The sequence below is a fragment of the Kryptolebias marmoratus genome, linkage group LG13 (assembly GCF_001649575.2).
Source record: "Kryptolebias marmoratus isolate JLee-2015 linkage group LG13, ASM164957v2, whole genome shotgun sequence".
Lineage (NCBI taxonomy): Eukaryota > Metazoa > Chordata > Actinopteri > Cyprinodontiformes > Rivulidae > Kryptolebias > Kryptolebias marmoratus.
The window spans coordinates 25738491-25756846 of NC_051442.1; the positions used below are offsets into that span (position 1 = coordinate 25738491).

The 18356-nt window shown below is 41.5% G+C and overlaps 1 protein-coding gene across 1 annotated transcript in view; it reads right to left on the reverse strand.

The window, feature by feature from the left end:
- The window catches only part of LOC108245953 (protein turtle homolog B), a 202803-nt gene that overhangs the window by 25576 nt on the left and 158871 nt on the right, over positions 1 to 18356 (reverse strand). The window contains exons 15-17 of the mRNA XM_017433219.2: positions 13783 to 13867; positions 11267 to 11431; positions 1028 to 1073 (exon numbers count right to left, since the gene is read on the reverse strand). Of these exons, the coding sequence (XP_017288708.1) occupies positions 1028 to 1073; positions 11267 to 11431; positions 13783 to 13867 (296 nt within the window). The remainder of the gene's footprint in view (positions 1 to 1027; positions 1074 to 11266; positions 11432 to 13782; positions 13868 to 18356) is intronic.

Consider the following 18356-nt stretch of genomic DNA (forward strand, 5'->3'; position numbering starts at 1 on the left):
GTCTTCGTGGGGACGTGTTCAGCCCGATGCTGTAGAGTTCTGATGACAGAGAGTTTGTGTTCCAGAGGGTGGTGAGAGTCAAACAGAAGGTACTGATCTGTGTGGGTTGGTTTTCTGTAGACTTCAATGTTGAGACTGTCCTCTCCTACCATGTGAACCAGACAATACAAAAAAGGCAGCTTATTGTCGTCAGCATCTTCTCTGGTAAACTTGATGTTGTTGTTGACCGAGTTGATGTGTCTGGTGAAGGCTTCAACTTTTTTAGCTTGAATTTTGACCCACGTATCGTCCACATATATAAGTTGTTTTTTAACCCTTTTTTGAATTTGTACCATGGCCTGGATGACTGAGAATCTACGCCAGCACGTGTGTAGATAGGCAAAAGACTACCAGACTAAAAGACTACCAACCCTATGACAAAAGGCTACTGACTCTTTGACTCCCCACACCATAATGCCAGGAGCTCTCCACCACATTGACAGGATTGTTGCACAATTTTTTTTGAACATGTTCAAAGCTCATGTGACAAGATTGTGAACCTCTGCAACTAGTTCCAGCCCAGTGAGATATGATACTACCTTTAGCTTTGATGTCAGTGAGTGTATATACACCTTTAAACACAAGTTAAAAGTGAGCAATACCTCCATGTTTTCTGATAATCTTTAACTTTACAACTTGCACTACATGAATAATAACTGCACCGTATATCGTAAAGCTGGTTAGGTAGTCTGGATGCTCTTTACACAAGTTGTTTGGCATATAAATTTAACTTTTGGGGTAAAATTAAGACAAAACTTTCTTAAACCTACCTGGGCCAAAAAACAAATCTGTAAAAGTTTAGAAAATATAAAAAAAATGAAACACTAGGAGCCTTATGTACATTGGGTGTGTATGCATAAAACTATACTTCTGATCAGATAAGAAGAAATAAATGAAACTTGTTAGTTTTATGAGATTTAATTATGTGATTGATTTAAATAAGCAGAGCAGTGTAGTACTGCTTCTGTGCTATACAATGGTTACTTACGGTGTTTCCATGCTTTTTCTGCAGTGGGTTATAGAAAGGGGGGGATCTGTAGAAAACAGACAGAAAAGACTATTACTGCCAAGAACATTTCAGATTAAATAAAAATCTACTAGTACTAAAGGAAAACAATCTGTGAATCATTTGTTCTTTCCATTTTCAATATGCAATCAAAAATCAAACAAAGAAAAAGTGTCTGGTCATTTTGTTTTTTGTTTTTATTAAAACACCAAAAACGAAAAAATGCCTTTTTTATATTTCACTTTTGGGCTAACATCAAAAAACGGGCAGCAGGACATATTTTGATTTTAATATTTAATTGGTCTGGTTTAGGTGACCTGGAAGTGGCTGTATGCAGCAGTTCAGGTAATGTAGTGGATACTATGGCGCCGCTAGAACCACACACCATTTTGATCGAGAACTTGTTCAAGAGGTTTGATCCTCGAAACAATACATAAGTGGCTGATAGGTCTGACTGGCTTATCTGGTCCTTATCAATCGATATTTCACAGACATAAATAAGTAGACGCTCATTTCGTGGAGCTCATCCTGCCTCGCCGCCATGTTGGACGGATCTCTCCTCTCTCTAAGAGCCAACAGGAGTAGTCACAGAGCGAGTAGCTATGACCAGATTTTATATCACGTGGGATTACCTATCAAAAGTAAGATTGAACAATAATTTTGGTTATTTGACCATTTAATATATTATGTCATCGTAGCTAACGTTATTTGGCAAACACCGAAATGCTAACAGGAGGAACTGGTGCTCTCTCACTCATTAGCTCTTTCTGGGGGGTTTTCTTCACATTTGGAAGGTTTCCCAGTAACACAGATTTAAGGAGGCAATGAGAAGCTGCAGTAAGAAGGGAGGTTTTTTTTGCTACAGAGTCTCAGCTCTGTAGTGAACATTTCAAACCAGAGGACTTTAACAGGACCAGCTTAGAGATGCTGTGACCCCACCTGTCTTCAACTTCCTATCTCATCTCCAAATAGGTGGGGTTTTTTTACTGTACATGCGAACAGAAATGTTTATGATTCATATATAAAACTAATGTTGATATCACACTTTGTTAATCCTGCTTTTACCTGTTAGTTATTTCTGCATGTTTAGGAATTAATGATGTATTGTGTATTACAATACACTGTAGGATACTAAAACCTTTTCAAGTTGCTTTTAATGAAGTTGTTTTTAGGTATTATGTGTCTTATATTTTAGCCTGTAGCAACAAGGAACACAGAAACCTGAAGGAAAGCTGCAGAGAGCTTCCAGTGGACCTTTCTCAGCATCTCCCTGAAAGTGAAGCTCAGCTCTCCAGCCCCAGTTACAAGCAGGGCAGTGTAAGACCCCGGAATGACCTGGAGTTTTTAAAGAAATAACAAAAACACCAAACAAAGAACCAAAATTCAAAAATACGGAAATCCAGGACAAGTTGAGAAGTTGAAGAAACCCATTTTAAAGCTGCATGAGGAGGAAGGACATTCCCGGGAGTTCTGATCCGAGTGTCTCATGGAAGGTGAAAGGTATGTGCAAAAACAAATGGCTAGCAATAATGTGTCTGTGAACAAACTCCTTGACTTTATATGTAGAATGCTGAAGCATTAATTCCTTAGATGGGTGCTGGGTACTCCATCATTCTGCTGAGGAATTTCAATCCCCACATGGGTAGCAACAGTGTAACCTGGAGGAATGTGATTTGGAGGAACAGCTTCTCTGATCTGAACCTGAGAAGTGTTCTGTCATTGGACTTTTGTGCTAGTCACTGTTTGTCCATAATAAACACAATGTTGGAACATAAGTGTGTTACAGAACCAGTAGACCCAAACATATAGTGAGGGTTTGCTGGTAATGTCTGGCAGAAGAACCAATCAGAAAGATCTTTAATTTCCACCTCCTACAGAGCCTCAACTGCATCCCAGCAGAAGTGGGGGACCTTGAGTCAGAGTGGGTGATGTTACACATTTCCATTGTAAAGGGTGCTGCCTTGAGCTGTGGATGCAAAGTTGTTGATGCCTTTCGTGGCGGACATCCTCAAAACAGTGATGGACACCCTGGGTGAGGGAGGTCATCAATTTTAAGAATAAGTCTTATCGAGCCTTGTTATCTTGTTCGACTCCAGAGGCAGCTGAGGTGTGTTGGCAGGTCAAGCAAGCTGCAACTCTGGCTGTTGCTGAGGCAAAGGTTCGGGTGTGGGAGGAGTTCAGTGAGGCAATGACAATGAGGTAAATAGTGGACCCAGAGCTGCAGTGAGGGAGGGGTTTAGGAGCAGCTAAGGTGACAGAAAGAGGAGCCATTTAAGAGCGGGACAAGGACAGATACAGATGGCTCTTTCACAAAACAGTTCCATTAAATGGCTGCAAAGATAAGTCCCTCATTATGCTGCCTCTGACCATTCAAAAATCACAGATGGAGCTGGCCATGTCCTGCACAGATGTCAGCTTTCAGAAATTAAGCAAGAATCGCGGAACCCAATGAAGCGTGGAACTCAGTTGTGTTGACATGGAGCGCAACACATTTAATATCTGATGGACTTCTTCCTCATATTCTTTTCAAAACATGACAAATTAACTCAGTTTAGTGATTCCTTTTGTGCTTAACTTATTCAACCACAAGATGATCCTGGATGCTGTCACAAGATTGACCATAACAACTGAAAATACTCTATTTGAGATCTGTCTCTCAACAAACACAGTTTTAGAGTCAGAGTGACTTCTGAGCCAGACCAGGCACTCAAAACCTTCAAGACCTTAGTCCAAAAAGAGAATCATGAGTCATGTGATGATCACTTGGCATCCTAATATAATCTAAAATCTAATTTTCAACAGTGTCTTTAAATCTGGAGGTCACGTATTGTCTCATCTGTTGATTAGAGGCGTGCGATACTGCATACTTTGGTACCGATCCAAAACCATGTAAATTCAGGGCTAGTATCACCAATACTGATACCGATACCAATACTTTTTATTATTTAAGTTTGATATATCATCAAATTTCTGACCTTTAGTTGTTTTCGTGTTTTTTTCTTTTGAATTATTTTGTTAAAACCTGGACAGAATTTGGACAAAGTTTATAGGTGTCCACAAAATACTTTAATAGAATATTAACATGATAAACAGAAACAATTGAAAAACAAAACAAATTTGTCTAAATTTTTCCTAAATAACTATGTGCAAATCAAACGAAAAAACTTTTTTAGAGGTAGAGTTAAGAACTTACAATGAAAAAACAAAATAAACTTTCTCCCCTTTAGTGCACTTGAAGGGTTTTTCTTTAAACAGGTTAGTGGGCAGGGCTTGCTGAAGCTGCCTGACCAGACCAACCAGACCTGGCTGGCTGTTGCCTTTTTTTAACGAAACTGCAGCGGTGCAGACAAGTGGGAATCTGAAACTAAAGTATCTTTTAATTACCACGTTAGTATCAATATGATACCAATACTGACTTGGTATCAATGTTGTCGATATTTTGGATTGGTCCGCACAGCTCTACTGTAGATGTTTTAAAAGTTTTCTCTACCTTCCAAATCATAAGTATGACTTGAATCCACGTAGGACATAAATTGTCCATCTTGATCTGTACAGATTGCCAATGGTGCATATGCCATGCGAATGCCACTGTCCCCAAAACACAGGTGCTGTACCAATACATATAGCAAGGCTATTCCAGAGAGAAGCATATTTCTGTAGCTGATGGGAGAGCAACAGTAAAAAAACAAAAAAACAAAACGGGTTTGTTGTGTCAGTCTTTTGAGACATTTTGTGTTTTGGGTCAAACAAATATCAGTTTCAATGTTTAACCAATCTTGCCCATTCTCAGATTCCTCCCAATGTTTATCTAATTTAGCCATTTCAAATGACAAGCAGTCAAGCTTTGAATCCAGAAGTCCTTGACCCCTTTTTTCTCTAGGAGCATACAATTTTTCTAATTTTATTCTTGCTCTTTTACCTCCCCAAAAGAAATGTTTAATCAAATTTCAATACCTTTTTAAAGATATCTAGTGGAATTATAATGGGCAACATCATAATCACATAGTTAAATTGAGGGACGGTGATCATTTTAATGATCTTAATCTTGCCCCACAATGTTAGTTTGATCTTCTCCCACTTTTTTTCAAAATTTGTTTTAATTTTTGACAACACCAGGTTAAAGTTTAGTAAAGGTAATTCTTTCAAATCCCACCTGAGTCTAATCCTCAGATATTTCAAGAGCAGATAATGGCGTGGCCTCTGACTTAGTCCAATTTATTGTGTAACCTGAAACCTTTGATGTCACAGTCTCACTGTTCCTGCTCACAGTTTCCACAGCCCATGCCACGCCTCCGTTACCATGACACCACAATCAGTCTCATCAGCTTCACCTGTCTGTCTATGTATTTAAGTCCACAGCCCACAGCTCACAGTTGCCAGATTATTGAAAGCCTCACAGCAAGTAAATGTCCAACGTATCACAGTTCCTTCCTGCCAAGTTACCGAACCCATGCCTGCCCCTTGACCATCGACTACTGCCTGCTCCTTGTCGGAAACCTCCTCGGACTCAGCCTTTTGGAAACGGACCCTGCTTCCCCTCTCTGGACTTCGCTTTCTGGTTTGTGCTTTTCTGGATTTGTCTGCTGATCTCTGATCTCCTGGTACTCGACCCTCGCCTGTCCCCGGACTCTGATTCCTGCCCAACCCCCGTTACAAAGGACTTTGTCTCAGAGACTGCCTTAAACTCACCTGTCTGGGCGATCCCCTGCTGCCCCGCCGAAGCTCCCGTCCAGGCTTTAGGTAATCCTGAAAGCGTCTCGCTACCAATAAAATCCTTAAAACTTTGTTGTTGTTTACGTGTTCTGAATCCTAATCTGCCAAGCCTTGTCATTTGAATAGGACTGTATAGTGTGCATCAGACGTGGTAAAGATGTAAGTGGATAAATGCTAAAAATTTAGGGGAGGTTTAGGTTTAGGTGAGTCTCTTGAAAAAATATTATGACTGCTTGATTTGTCTTTACATAAGCCAATTTTTATGCCGTTTGGTTGAATTTCCACACACATTAATATTCCAAAAATGTAAATTTCATATATTTCCCAGTCATTACAGATTACAAACTGCTATTTGTTTTAAACCTGTAACCATACATTTTGGACAAATATATCTATATCCCAGTCCCCTGGGTAAGAGCCTGATATGTGAGTGCACCCAACCAAAATAAAACAATTTACATGGAAAAAGGAACATTCCCATTATATAAACAACAAATAATGATGCAACAAAAAAACTTAAGGCTTTAAACATACCCTATTAGAACTGCCTAATGCAGTTTAAGGAAAAAAAATAATTCTCAAGGAAAGCCTAATCAGGTCTGTGAAATGCTGCTCTGTCCCTCTTTATTCCGTCCATGACCACATGTGTCATGGTTTGCCCCTTCCTGCCCCTTCCTGACAATCAGATCTTCTCTTCCTTGTCTTCTTCATTGCAGCCACTGCTGTGGTATATTCAGCTCTACTTCAATGTTGAAATATAAACAGCGTTTTGTAGCATATTACTCATTTTAACAACTTCAGGTAACAAACTCACCAGATTAGGAGGTGTTTCATCATGTTCCACGCCATGTAGAGCACTGCTATGAGTGGACATGAGACTTGTATGTTTGTTTGGACTGACAGTGGGTTGGGTTGTTGCTTCATATTGAAAAGGGTGAGTGTGAGGATTTGGATTTTTTGTGTTTTTGGTTTTGTTTTCTTTATTTAGTCTTGTGATTGTTTTCAGTTTGGTTTTTTCCTGTTTATGTTCCTGCTCAGTATTTCACTCCTCCCCTGTCACTCTTTTTGCCCTCCTTGCCACGCCCATCTCCACCTGTCCATAATTATCTCCACTCACCTTTTTCTACTTACCTCGTCACCCTCAGTATTCAAAAACCCGGTCACTTCTCTCACTATCCGCTGGTTCATTGTTTTTCCTTTGTTGGTTGTAGCTGTCTCCGTGCCTTGGTTCCCTGATGTCTTGTTCCACCGTGCTTATAGGTTTTTGTTCTGTTTTTGTTTGCTGCCCCGTCAGCTTTTGTTTTGTTATTTTTCCTTAGTTAATAAATCAGTTTATTTTTTACTATGAGTCTGCACTCAGGGTTCTTTTCTGTGTCCCGCGATCCTGACAGTGAGTAGCACAAAGAATACTCGTTTATCTGCCATTGTTACTGTTGTTGATCTACTCATGCATGTGCAGAACAGCTATTGACTGCAGCTGTCTGTGGTGCACATGTGCAATTTCACATGCGTACCACACTGCAGGCTCCCAAAAAATCTCCCCTATGAGACCTGAATTCAGAAAGCTTCAGTTTCAGAGGGAATGATGACTGTTGTTGTGTACATGAATGGCTGGACTGCGGCAGAAAATCTACTACTTCACTCAAAAACATCCATCCATCCATCCATCCTCTTCCGCTTATCCAGGGTCGAGTCGCGGGGGTAGCAGCCTAAGCAGGGAGAACCAGACTTCCCTCTCCTCAGCCACTTGGGCCAGCTCCTCCAGGGGTATCCCAAGGCGTTCCCAGGCCAGCCGAGAAACATAGTCCCTCCAGCGTGTCCTGGGTCTTCCTCTGGGCCTCCTCCTGGTGGGACGTGCCCAGAACACCTCACCAGGGAGGCGTCCAGGAGGCATCCTCACCAGATGCCCGAGCCACCTCAACTGGCTCCTCTCGACGTGGAGAAGCAGCGACTCTACTCTGAGTCCCTCCCGGATGACCGAGCTTCTCACCCTATCTCTAAGGGAGAGCCCAGACACCCTGCGGAGAAAACTCATTTCAGCCGCTTGTATTCGCGATCTCGTTCTTTCGGTCACTACCCAAAGCTCGTGACCATAGATGAGGGTAGGAACGTAGATCGACCAATAAATCCAGAGCTTTGCCTTTTGACTTGAGCTCTCTCTTCACCACGTCAGACCGGTACAGCGCCTGCTTCACTGCAGACGCTGCACCAATCCACCTGTCGATCTCCCGCTCCATTTTTCCCTCATTCGTGACCAAGACCCCGAAATACTTAAACTCCTCCACTTGGGGCAGGACATCTTCCCCGACCCGGAGAAGGCACTCTACCCTTTTCCAGCTCAAGACCATGTCCTCGGATTTGGAGGCACTGATCCTCATCCCGGCTCCAGCGAAAGCTGTAGATCACGGCCACATCATTTGGAAAAAGCAGAGACATAATCCAAGCTCTGACACCGGTCATATAGGGACCTAACAGCCCCTATCAAAGGGCCCAGCACCCCATACTACTGGAGCACCCCCCACATGGTTCCCCGATGGACACGGTCGAACGCCTTCTCCAAGTCCACAAAACATATGTAGATTGGTTGGGTGAACTCCCATACACCCTCAAGGACCCTGCCAAGGCTGTAGAGCTGGTCCAGGGTTCCACGACCAGGACGAAAACCACACTGCTCTTCCTGAATTTGAGGTTCGACTATCCGACGGACCCTCCTCTCCAGAACCCCCGAATAGACCTTACCAGGGAGGCTTAAAAATGTGATCCCTCTGTAGTTGGAACACACCCTCCGGTCTCCCCGTTTGAATAAGGGGACCACCACCGCGGTCTGCCAATCCAGGTGAACTGCCCCCGATGTCCACGCAATATTGCAGAGTTGCCTTAGCCAACACAACCCTACAACATCCAGAGCCTTAAGAAACTCCAGGCTCTCATCCATCCCCCGAGCCTTGCCACTGAGGAGCTTTTTAACCACCTCGGTGACCTGAGATTGGAGAGCCCGACCCAAAATCCCCAGGCTCCGCCTCCTCAATGGAAGACGTGCTGGTGGGATTGAGGAGGTCTTCGAAGTATTCTGCCCACCAACTCACAACATCCCGAGTCGAGGTCAGCAGCACACCACCCCCACTATAAACAGTGTTGGTGCTGCACCGCTTTCCCCTCCTGAGATGCCATATGGTGGATCAGAATCACCTCGAAGCCGTACGGAAGTCTTTCTCCATGGCCTCTCCGCACTCCTCCCATGCTTGAGTTTTTGCCTCAGTGATCGGACTGCCGGTACCCGTCAGCTGCTTCTGGAGTCCAACAGGCCAAGAAGGCCCAATAGGACTCCTTCTTCAGCCTGACAGCATCCCTCACCGCCGGTGTCCACCAGCGGGTTCGAGGGTTGCTGCCACAACAGGCACCAACTACCTTGAGACCACAGCTTTGATAAGCCGTCTCAACAATGGAGGCACGGAACATGGCCCACTCGGGCTCAATGTCCCCCACCTCTCTCGGAACATGTTTGAAGTTCTCCTGGAGGTGGGAGTTAAAGCTCCGCCTAACAGGAGACTCTGCCAGACGTTCCCAACAGACCCTCACAATACGTTTGGGCCTGCCAGGTCTGACTGGCATCCTCCCCCACCATCGGAGCCAACTCACCACCAGATAGTGGTCAGTTGACAGCTCCGCCCCTCTCTTCACCCGAGTGTCCAAGACATGCGGCCGCAGATCAGATGAAACAACAACAAAGTCGATCATTGAACTGCAACCTAGGGTGTCCTGGTGCCAAGAGCACATATGGACACCCTTATGTTTAAACATGGTGTTCGTTATGGACAATCCATGACGAGCACAGAAGTCCAACAACAGAACACAACTCAGGTTCAGATCAGGGGGGCCGTTCCTCCCAACCGCACCCCTCCAGGTCTCACTGTCATTGCCCACGTGAGCGTTGAAGTCCCCCAGCAGAACAAGGAAGTCCCCAGGAGGGGCACCCTCCAGTAACCCTTCCAAGAACTCCAAAAAGGTGGTTAATCTGACCTGCTGTTCGGCACATAAGCGCAAACAACAGTCAGGACCCGTCCCCCCACACGTAGGCGAAGGGAGGCTACCACCAGCACCCAAACCCATCACACTGCGCAACCACACAGTAAGGTCTGTGGAGTCCTTATGTTTCCTTGGCACCATCCCTACCCAAGATCTTGGGTGGATGCTGAACATCAAAAGAATGTTGTTTTAGCATTTCATATTTTTTATTAATATTATCTATGAAAATGAGGTGATGAAAATTTTATTTTGAATTATTTCATTATACTGGACTAATAAGAAATATCCCCCTAATGAAACAATTCAACATTAAGTTTTCACCACCTGGTCTCAAGACATGGAAGATATTGAGAAAGAACTTAATTGTTCATGAAAAAAAAAATCTAATACAATCAGGCGTTTCTCATTTGTCCAATCTAATGAAACAATTCAGCATTAACTCTTGGTCAGAAGTTTACATGACATGGAGGCAACTAATTTTTATTTAAGTGTCATTGGTTTGGTAATTTGTTGATGGTCCCAAAGGGAACCACCATGTTTAGGAGGCAGGAGGCCCGGACGTTTTTTGTTTGTTTGTTAGTTTGTTTTTCTTTTATTAGGAAAACACAAAGGTCTCACTGCCTAGTGGTCTGGTTCACTTCCGCTTTGTGGCGTAAGTTTGCGTCTGTTTTCTTAATTGCTGGTGTTTTTGTTTTTGTTTTTTGCAAACTTTTTCTTTTGCTGCATTTTGTTTTCTTTTGCATTTGTTTTCTGTGTTTGTGTGTTTTGAAGTTGCACCATTCATGTGTTTATGGTGCGCTTAACCATTAAGAGCGTGTTCTGCAATTTGCTATTCATTTTGCCAGGTTAATGCATGTTTGCACCTGTTAGCCATCGTACATAAGTCATCTCATTCTAGAGATGGGTGCTATCATTTTTGTTCTTTGTAAATGTTATACTTTAAACATTTCATCCAATGTAAAATAACATTTTCCATACCAACACATTAAATATCTTCAATTGCTTCAATTGTTCTGTCTGAAATTTGCTTCAGCATACTTGCTCTATTATTGGCTTCTTATGCTACTTTTAGGTACCTGTCTGACACTTTTAGCTAAACTTTTGCTACTTTTAGCTTTTAATCAGTCCTTTTCTAATTTTAGCTGTTAGCTGTCATTTTTATTCCTTTAGCTACATTTGTTTACCTTTTAGCTTTCAGCTTCTGTTCAGCAGCTTCATCAGTAAGTTTCAGCAGTCATTCATCACTCAGCTGTATTTTTTCAGAAAATGCAATTTTGCATGTTGTTTTAATTTTAAATTTTTAACAGCTAAAAAGTATTAAACTAACAGGAAAAACAAATAAATAATAAGAAGAATGAATTAAACTCTGAGGGGGAATCAGGGACTAGTATCTCATGTTTTAGATATGTGCAACCTTTTTCCAAAGTTCAGCGGTTTATTAATTTAATGATAATTTGTAAATGCCCTGCAAAATTTACACACCTCTTTTCCTCTTCAGCTTCTTGCGGCGCTGTTTGTTGACAAAGCAGGCAGCCATTGTACTAAACAGGACTGCTGCAGCCAGGAAGCAGATGGTGGCGACGATGCCAGCCACCACAGGCCGGGTCAGTCCACGCTCCTCCACTAGTTCCGGAGGAGGGAAGAAGTCTGCAGGACCAAAGTCCAAAATGAAAAGCTATCAGAGCTGAGTGAAACAGAAATGAGCTGGTGATAATCATGAGAAGGACAAACACATGGAAGACCTAGCTTTTCTGGCGTTCATCACATTTCACACCAGAGTTTTGGACTAAGATTGTGTTACGTTGAGAAATAGATTTTTATCCATTTTGTTCAAACTTTGAAAATAGTGTCATACAAAATCTCATGCTATTCTGAGAAGTCATGCTTAGAGTATGTGTTGTGAGTGACTCTTAGTTACTACCATGCAAAGCCCTAGCTCAATAACTATAAAACTGACTGAGTTAGAGCCATTTCTGTGTAGACTAAGATTGATTAGCTGTGTCAGGTATCTTGAATAGGGTTTACTCCAAAAGTCAAAAAGTTATACATCCATTTATTACTTTCTGCAATTTTCATTCAATTTGTTCAGTGGTTCATCAAATATTCATATCAAATGTTTTCACAGCTGTTTAAGGGTGGTTGGTTTTTGCAGTAGGATTATGATACATGCCCCTTGGAATAACACCCTGTGCTCTAAATTAAAAACACATAAAACTTTATGAGATCACAGTGTGATCTCACTCTATTTGGTTCACTTCAGACTATGGTTCTTTACCAGAAGCCTGGGAGCTTGAGGGTTCTACTCATTATCTTAGCTGTTCCTAGTACTGCGCTCTTCTGGACAGAGATCTCTGAGGTTGTTCCTGGGATCTGTTGGAGTCACTCTTCCAGTTTAGGGGTCACAGCACCGAGTGATCCGATGACCACTGGTACCACTGAGGCCTTGACTTTTCACAACTTCTCTATTTCCTCTTTCAGCCCTTGGTATTTCTCAGGCTTTTTATGCTCCTTCTTTCTGATTTTTTAGTCACTTGGGACTGCTACATCTATCACCACTGCTTTCTTCTGTATCTTATCCTGTACATCTGCAATGTTGCCTTCAGGTAGTTTGAACCCTTAAATTGTGATCACTTTGCCTCTCTTGGACACCGCTATTTATTTTTTTACCTAGTCCTTTTACTGACCTTTTGCCATTTAACATAATTTGTTGCAAAATGCTCTTCTTGCTGTTTCTTATTTGTACCACTCACTTTTACAGTATTTTGTTGCCCCTTGGCACAACTTTTTTGAAATGTGTTGCTGCTATAAAATTCAAAATTACTTTATTATTTTCCTAAAATTTTACAATATGTTTACAATATATGGCATGACATACTAATGTATAGTTTTGTCAGCCTTTCTCTTACAATTACTTTTCCTGTATAATTTGGATTTTTTTTATCTCTTGAAAGATGCTATAAGGAACAGTGCCTAGAATTGCTTAAGGTTTTCCATACTCATTTCATACTGTTTCACTTTTTACTATCTTATTCAGACCTGAAATATACTTAAACAAACTTCAATACCATTCCATACTTTACAAGATTCAGTAGGAACCCTGTTTTGATGTTTTTAAACACCTTCTTGAACTGATTTATGCAGACGTTGGTGTCGTGATCTAGTTTCAAATTATAATCAGTGAGCATTATGAAATACAATGGATCAGCACCTGTTATGATTTTGTTGAAGTGAAGCACAACACAAAAATGCAAAGTTCCACACCTTCTTGAACCATTGAATCTTGAATCATTATTTATTCATCATCTTTGAAAGAACAGAGCTAATCCCGATTCTCCTAAAAGTTTAATCAGTCGAATCATTCAAATTCTGCCCAAACCCACAGAACCTGCAGGGTTTTGGTTATCACACTGCAAAGTTGCCCAGCTTTACCAGTGGGGGGCAGCAGAGCACCTCTAGATATTCAAACATTCCTTGAAAAAGATCTGTTTATGCTGCCAACAGCAGCTTTAACCAAATGATGTGTACTCAGTGACCTTTGCAGGGGGGTAATATCAATACTGAGAGGCTTCATTTGGAATCAAAATACTTAAAAACGAAAAAAACTATAAAAAAAAACCCCAACCTTTTCTTTCCTATTTTTAGCACAAAGCATCCCAGTGGAGGTGGTAGGAATTGAGCAGAATGATGATGTCAGACTCTTCAGAAAGCTTCAAAGGGCTGTGCATGTAAATTGAGCTTAAATTTAAGTGCTGAGAGAGCAAAATGTAAACTTGGAGCTGCTGCATGTGCAATACATTCAGGGTAACATGGCTCTTCATCTGAAAATTGTAAGGAGGCCTGCCTGGGGTTAGAGAGGCACAGTGGAACCGGAAGCTCCTACGATTGAAAACTTCGAAGCCACAGTTTCACCATCATTAACACAGAATGTGAGCTTCATGATGTTTGTGAATTGACACTGAATATTCACAAACACACACAAAAAAGATGTCAAAGCTCACCTGTGCTGGATACTCCAACTATATTACTTGGCTCGCTGATGATGTCATCCATTAAGGCCATGATGCGGAACTCATACCACGCCTCCTGAAAGAGTGATATCAGAGTGGGCATCAACATTTAAACCAAAGCAGAGCTTTTTTTAATTCAGAAAACAGTTTTTTCTAAGCCAAGCAACAACAACACACAAACATCCCCTTCCAACACTCACCCCCAGCAGATCAGTAAAAAACAAGGAAGGGACAAAGAGGAGATCTATCTATCTATCTGCTCACGTACACACTAGAGCAGATTACTGTGGTGCTCAATTAAAAATTATCTGACATCTTGCAGTATTAACATATATGGTAATCGGACTGTATTTATATAGCTCTTTTCTATTCAACTCAAAGCACTCACTGTGCTTTACAACACAATCTGTTCCCTCATGTACCCACAGACACATTCATTCAGCACTCTACTACATCTCTACAATGCTAATCTGAATAAATGACTCTATAGAGTCTAATCAGTGCTTTAAATTCTACTTAAACACTGATGGGACACATCAGAGCCAATAAGGCATTCAGTGTTTTGGCCAGGGACACTTTGATACATGACTGTTGCCAGGAATTGAACCTCCAACTCTCTCATTGGAGGACAACTGCTCTTACCACTAAACCACCAATGTACCAGGACAGAAAGGGATTCCAAATTCTTTCAAATGACGAGGTACTACCAGCCAAAGTCAGCCTGATTTCTTTACAATTTAAGAAAAAAAAAGGACGTCCTAAATCCAGTTTGTATATGTAGATGGAGTATTTCTGTACATTACAACAGTGATTGGATTCTGACCAAGAAACTCTTTGAACCCATGTCTCAGAGTGGAACATAAGAAATCACACATCAAGTTTTTAGTGATGTAGAGATTTACGTCATGAGTGAGTTACAGAATGAAAGTTCCACTCTCACTGAACTCAACTGAACTAAGTTTTTTTTTCTCAACTAAACTAAGTAAAAACGAATCAGTGAATAAACTGATTTGGTTCAGTTTGTTCAACACTAGTCCTTTGTAGGACTTGATGGATCAGCCTGATTGTTTTTCTGTTCCAAATAAAAAATCCAGCATTAATAAAATCCAGAGTAAGATAACTGATCTTGCAGAAAAAAATGCTAAAGGGAAAGAAATTGAAATATGTTGAAACAGTTATAGGAAGAGTGGGGAGATACTCATTTTGACAGCATTAGGTCTTGCAACCACAGAAAGATTTAGGAGAGACCATCTTTCAAAATTGTGTTTAATAAGCAAAGACAGATTTAAAAAAAAATTAAGATTAACCATTATGTCAGCTGTGTACATTCCAAAATAGAAAATACCTAAATCTTGAATGGCAGATTATCAAATGGATACTCTTTTGCTTTTCTGTTAACAGCAAATACCTCACTTTTGTCAAGAGTAAGTTTATATCCAGAAATTTTACAAAATGTATTTAAGACTGAAAGAGCAACGGAAATGGGGCATGACACTTCACTAAGCTCGAGTCCTCTGGTAGAAGACATACATGGAACACTATAACTAAGTGGCTGGAATAGTGTACAGGAACACAATGAACCAGCAAGTAAGTGGAGAAAGTGACCGGATTTTAAAGACAGGATAACGATGGGAAGTGGGCACAGGTGAGTGATTACAACTGTAGGCAGGTTGAGATGGGCGTGGCAGGAGAACGGGATAGACTGAGGAGAAGTGAATGTTGGCTGAGGCACAGGGAACAAAGACACAAGAAAGAAGATAACTGAATAAAATAAACTCTAAACTTAAACTAAAACATGAAGACAAACTGAATACAAAAACCCAGATCCTAACAACCGCGAGCCGTTAATTTTTGTGTTTTGCTCTGTCGGACTGACAAAATGGTAACGTTCTTTCTTATCTATACGTACCTTTAATACGTACCTTACGTGTCTGAGTGTGTGTGTGTGTGTGTGTGTGTGTGAAGAACGCTGATGAGATATGAAATTTGTGTGTATTTCTGGGAGTGGGTTTTTTGCATGATGTTTTAAAGACATGATCAGCTGATGAATAGATAAGCTGTGTCTGGCAAAACTTTTTATATACAACTGTATATATTTGGGCAGACAGACTTAAACACAGATGTAATACTTAAAATGTGAATGTGAGGGGGGGGCAGTGGTGCCCGCTTCACGCTACATTGTCCCACATTGACATTCCCAAATGTTGGCAAGTATGTAAACTCACATGCACATCTTGCAAATTCCACCTAGAAAGGCTCCAGGCCAGGATGCAATCCTGCAACCTTATTACTGGGAGGCGACAGCTCTAACCACTACACCGCTGTGCCACCAAAATTTACCATTATCCATAATTTAATCATACTACAAAACAACTTGGGGGGAACATGTAGATAAGCTGCATCAGGATCTGTGCTTTTTGAGTTTTTTTGGAAGTCATTTGTGTTAGGTTATATGGTCAGGTTTTTCCTTGTGTTCCTGTAGCTCTGTTATCCTTGTATTTAGTTCACCCCCTTGGTCTAGTGTTATGTTCTTGTTTAGTTTTGCTCCCTGTGCCATCTGTGTCCCCTGCGTCATTATTCACCTGCCCTCAGTCATCTATACATTAGTGATCTTCCTTGTTAGCCTACTGCTCTCATCTGCACCTGTCCCTAGTTAGTAATCACTCACCTGTTTCCACTTCCTTGTCAGCTGCCTTTATCTTCAGTTCTCATGAGCGGTTCATTGTTAATCCTCACCTCAGTCAGGTCAACTTCTTGTGTCTCCCTCCTCATGTTCCCTGTGATCCACTGTAAGTTCTTTGTTTGTTGCCAAGTCAGCTCTTATTTAATAAAGTGCCTTTCAGTTCAGTCCTGAGTGTCTGTCTGCATTCTGGGTTCCAACCCACAACTCAAACCTGATAAGCTGTTCCTAATGAAAAGGTTGATTATGATACAATTGTCAGTAAGCAGCATTTTTTAGGCTGACAAAAAAGCAAAAGTTAAAAAAACAAAATACAGCTCAAGTGTAGTGCTTAGCCACAGCCACACAGACCAATACAATGTGCTTCAACAAGTCCTTAAGTTAGAATGTCTTTGGAATTCTTAAGTTTATGGGTATTCAAACTTATAGGTCTGGCCGTTCAACATGGCGATGTGTAATGTAGTCTGGTACCAGAGGCCAAATTTAGCATTGGCATAGTTGTGGAGCTCACTCTTCACCAGGATAAAATAGAATGGAATAGGCTTTGCTGTCATTGCACCAGAAGTACAACAAAAGGGAGTTTGCCTCCCTGAGTATAAAAAGCAAAAAAACAAGCATACAAAGTAAAAACACATTTTAAAAACAAGATTATTCACAAGACCAAAACAAGATTAGCATGGAGTGTGGACCTCATGTTGTTTCCTGAAATTAAAAATGACCTCTTTGGTCTTCTCTATGTTAAGTGATAGGTTATTGTCTATACATCAGTTTGCCAACCGGTCTAACTCATCTCTGTACTGTAATTTACTATTGTCTGAAATCAGTCCTGCTACTTCTGTATCATTTGCAAATTTAATTATGGTTTGTGGAGTATGGGGGTGTAGTCCACTGTATATAGTGAGTATAGCATCGGTATGTACTCATCGGACGCAAACATGCGGCGCTCCCCTGCTGAGTGATGGAAAGATGTGTACCAAGTCTTACTGTGTCCAAGCACTTGGAAAGGAAAACCTTAATCCACATACACAGCATGTTACTGAGACCCAAACCAAGTAGTTTGGTGACCAGTCTGGAGGGCATGATGGTATTAGTGCTCATTAGTTTTTGACCATATACCTATAATTCTGGTTCTGGTAAGATCTCTTATGTTATTAGCACTCTGGCTGGTCTGCTCTCCGCTCAGAGGCCTACTTAGCTTCTAACCCTGTTAGCCAACAAACTTACCTTATGTTTCTCAGTGTTTTTCACATGGGTTTTGACCATCTCTTTTGCAAATAAGATGCTGCCAAAAGGATATTGTCCATTAAACAAGAAAACCAGTCTGTGGTGGACCATTCCGTATCGTTCCGTATCTCGGCCGAGGAGACCGGATGGAACGACAAAGGGCGTGTTCATTAACTCTCCATCAGAACAAATGAAGGATCAGTTGGCCACAAGAGATGAGCCCGATTCCCTTGATGAAATCATTAGCTTAGCCATACGAATAAACAACCACCTGAAAAAAGCACGGCAAGAAAAATAATTCTAAGTCCCGATTAACCTCTACTTCTGGTGCACTCTCTTCCCCTGTTCCTACTCTGAAAGTTGGCTTCTACCACAATCTAAGAACCAGAGCTTAGTTGAACACATATTCTCCTGAGGAGTGCCAGAGAATATTTTTATCTGGAAAATAAATTTATTGAACCAAGCCAAGGTGTTGAGGGGATCCGTTTTGGTGGCCTTAGGATCGCATCTCTGCTTTTTGCAGATGATGTGGTCCTACTGGCTTCATCAGACCGTGATCTACAGCTCTCACTGGAGCGGTTCGCAGCCGAGTGTGAAACGGCCGGGATGAGGATCAGTGCCTCCAAATCCGAGGCCATGGTCTTGAGCCGGAAAAGGGTAG